The 3,474-nt window shown below is 40.4% G+C and overlaps 1 protein-coding gene across 1 annotated transcript; it reads left to right on the top strand.

Annotated features, from left to right (window-relative positions):
- Positions 1–167: 167 nt before the first annotated feature.
- SBDS (Shwachman-Bodian-Diamond syndrome) lies at positions 168–3,125 on the top strand (the record flags this gene model as incomplete). The annotated part of the gene is made up of 4 exons (XM_010086901.1): positions 168–297; positions 994–1,194; positions 1,769–1,933; positions 2,558–3,125. Coding segments are annotated over 4 exons (625 nt in total), but the record flags the coding sequence as incomplete, so codon positions are not given.
- Positions 3,126–3,474: the final 349 nt, after the last annotated feature.

Below are 3,474 nucleotides of genomic sequence, written 5' to 3'. Positions count from 1 at the left end.
GCTGTGCGGTGCCCGTGGCCTTCCCTGCAGAGTGACATTTCAGGAAGAGAAGTTTCCAGGCTCCGGTGATTCAGTGTTTGGTGGCAGGACTTGTTCCTCCTTGCTCATAACTCGCGTGCTCTTTCTTACCTTGCTGATTTAGCAAGTTTTCTAACCCTGATCTCTAGGGAGAAAGATCTCGACGAGGTCCTGCAGACGCATACGGTGTTCGTCAACGTTTCCAAAGGGCAGGTGGCAAAGAAGGAAGATCTCGTTAAAGCCTTTGGGACAGATGACCAAACTGAGATCTGTAAGATGGTAGGTTTCGGCTGCTTTGCAGTTACCTGCTTTATGAAAGCTTGGAGAAGGCTTTCCAAATGTACATGAGGGTCACCATGCAGACATGGTGGGTTGGTTTGTTACAGGAAGGTTTTTGTGGAATGCAACGCTGCTGTAGGCAGAAGGGTTGGTTGTTAAGAAATGGGTGTAAAGGAGCGGTAACTCTGTGGTAAAGTCTTAAATCGTACATATGCATCTGGCTGAAGAGTTCTGAGTGTTCTGTATAACATACAGCTTTTATGCACTGATGTCTAATGGCAGAGGAAAAAGGTCAACCAACTCTGAAGAGTTTCTTATCTCAGATGTGTTATTAATGATACAGAGAAAGGAAGGGGCTAGTTGCTTCCTCTGGACAGTCCAGTTACATGTTAGGAACAGATCTCATTTCTTAGTCCTTCTTGGTAGGACACTAATCCTGGACTTGTGGGTGATGAGAATGTGGGTAAAGCTGCGCTTCTCGCAGTGTAGTGTTTCTGTGGTGGGTGTTTTATCTGAAATCTTCCCAGTGTTTGTCACAATGACGTACATCAGTAATATGGTTTTTCTTTTTCTGCACTTCATGTCTAACCAAACGATTCAAGCAGTTGTTAAATTTAAGAAAGGTATGAGGGTGTTAGCTCTTAGATCAAATCTGTGACATTTATTAACCAATTTCATTATTTTTTTACTGTCCAGATTTTATCAAAGGGGGAGCTGCAGGTCTCAGACAAAGAACGACACACGCAGCTGGAGCAGATGTTTCGAGACATCGCAACTATTGTGGCTGACAAATGTGTGAATCCTGAAACAAAGAGGCCGTACACAGTAATCCTTATCGAAAGAGCCATGAAGGATATTCACTACTCTGTCAAACCACACAAGAGCACAAAGCAGCAGGTTTGTTTTCTTGCAAAATCAGCTTCTGCTCAGAGGTGTTGTCCTCAAGTGTCATTTCTCTATTAGAGTCACAGAGGCACCAAAAAAGCCCCGGAGTCTGGAGCCTGAGGGATGGTTACTTTGCTCGCTGGCAGTTGAATGCTGGATACAAGCAGCCTCTGAAACTCCTGCAGTTTGTTTTCTAATGATTCAGGAAGGGAGAAAGAGATAAATTAATTAAAGCAGCAACAGTGATATGCCTGGAACAGAAACAAGTTTTATCGTTTATTTTAATTGAGGTGGTAAATCAGGCTTTGCAGCTGAGCCGTGTGGGTTTCCATAATTCTGCAGTGTGACTGCTATTGAACATTCTTTCAGACAGTTTTTTTAGTATTTGAAGTGATCACAAACAGCAAGAACTCTGCCTTTTCTTGTTAATCTATCAAAATAGCATAACTGCAAACTCCCTGCAGCAGTGGCAGTGATCAGTACTGAGAAATGTGTCTGAAGCTGATGCAAAGGGTTGGAGATTGTGATCTGTGCGGTGTTTTTTATGCAGGTGTGTAAATGTTCTTTCTTCTTAATGTCTTTACAGGCACTGGAAGTGATCAGACAGTTAAAGGAGACCATGCAAATTGAACGTGCTCACATGAGGCTGCGATTTATCCTTCCAGCAAAGGAGGGGAAGAAACTGAAAGAGAAGCTCAAGCCACTGATTAAAGTTATTGAAAATGAAGACTTCCATGAAGAGCTGGAAATTGTAAGTGATAAAGCAGTCTTTGGGTTTCCTGCGTAATGTGACTACAGCTGTACAGTTTACTAGGTGAATTAATAGATAGAAGTTGTTTAGATAAACTGCAAGTTTCCCAAAGATTCTAAATTAGAGATGTACTTTGTAGTTTTAATTCCACATGATCCTAGTGATGTCAGCTTGAAAGTGGCCTTTATTATGCAGAGTTTGCTGCTTCAGGCTGAGGAGAAGCAGAGTGTAATTTCTCTTAGCAGTGATTCTCCTACAACACTGGTAAGTTTCTGTGCAAATATGGAATGTTACTCTTATTTATTTGGTGGGTCAGGCCTGTATTCTAACAGTGGTTAATTAGTTTCTTAAAAAAATAGTCTGTGGTAAAGCAAAATTTGGTATTGCTAAAAATCTTTCTGAGACCAGATTAGAATCCAGCTGTCAAAAGCCATGTCCAGCCTGGGGAATGGAACTGCAGAACTTCTTTTGAAAGATTACTTGATAGAAATTGCTTATCAACTCTGCAAAGTCGTTTTTAGTAACTAAACAATTTTTTTACATTAAAATTAAGGTTAGACCTTGAAAAGGGGCTGATGAAAATCGAATATTATTGCTTGACTGATGAAATGTGAAATATTTCAGGTGTGCCTTATTGACCCAGGCTGCTTCAGAGAGATTGATGAGCTGATCCGGAGTGAGACAAAAGGGAAAGGAACACTGGAAGTGCTCAGTCTGAAAGATGTGGAGGAAGGAGATGAAAAGCTTGAATAACGAAAACCATCCTGGAGCAGTTCTACTTTAACAACATCCTACAACATGACTGGTGTTAGCCACTCTCTTCTGTTCGGCCTTCATGTTTTTTCCAATCTCTTGCTGCCAAATATTTTCTGACACTAATCCTTTGGGATTTTTCCATGCAGTGTGTGGTTTTTTTAATCATTTTACACTTGCTTGGTTTACAGATGGGTTTGCCTGTAGGAACATTCTGTGTCAGAGTTGCACTAACAAGGATTGAGTTAAGGTGTGATACAGAAGTTGCTCTAACTTTGGTTTATTTTAAGGGTTGCTGTTGATGAGTGTTAGACTGATATGCTGCCAATCATTTTGACTTTAAGTTGTCAGTGTTGAGTGGAAGATTGCATATGTCCCTGAGGATTTTGTATGTGAGGAGAGGAACATTAAGAAGGAGTTGCTTTTTCACTTCCAATCAGGTGCAAAGTGTGGATCGTGTCTAAACCGATCTCGTGGCACCATGAAAACCGACTTAGACTTCCATAATTGTCTGCTTGGTAATTAGAGTACTTTAAAGGACCACTCTTAAAAGATTTCTTTCGCTGGATGTAACAGTACTTACTGACTTAGAAAAAATATTCTCCAAATAACTTATTCATAAAATATATTTAGCTACATTAATAAAAGTGAATTATTGTCTATTTATATATTATTGATACAGAAAGAACCAAAGTAGTTATTTTTGTGAAGAGTATAGGAGGTAGCTCTGGCTGTCGTGATGCTTTTTGGAGGCTGAATACATAGCCTGCATTTCTGAGCTGCTCTTG

Source organism: Pterocles gutturalis, unplaced genomic scaffold, assembly GCF_000699245.1.
Source record: "Pterocles gutturalis isolate BGI_N339 unplaced genomic scaffold, ASM69924v1 scaffold30136, whole genome shotgun sequence".
Taxonomy (NCBI): Eukaryota; Metazoa; Chordata; class Aves; order Pterocliformes; family Pteroclidae; genus Pterocles; species Pterocles gutturalis.
Note: the sequence above shows the minus strand (reverse complement) of the source record. Positions and strands in the feature narration are given on the sequence as shown.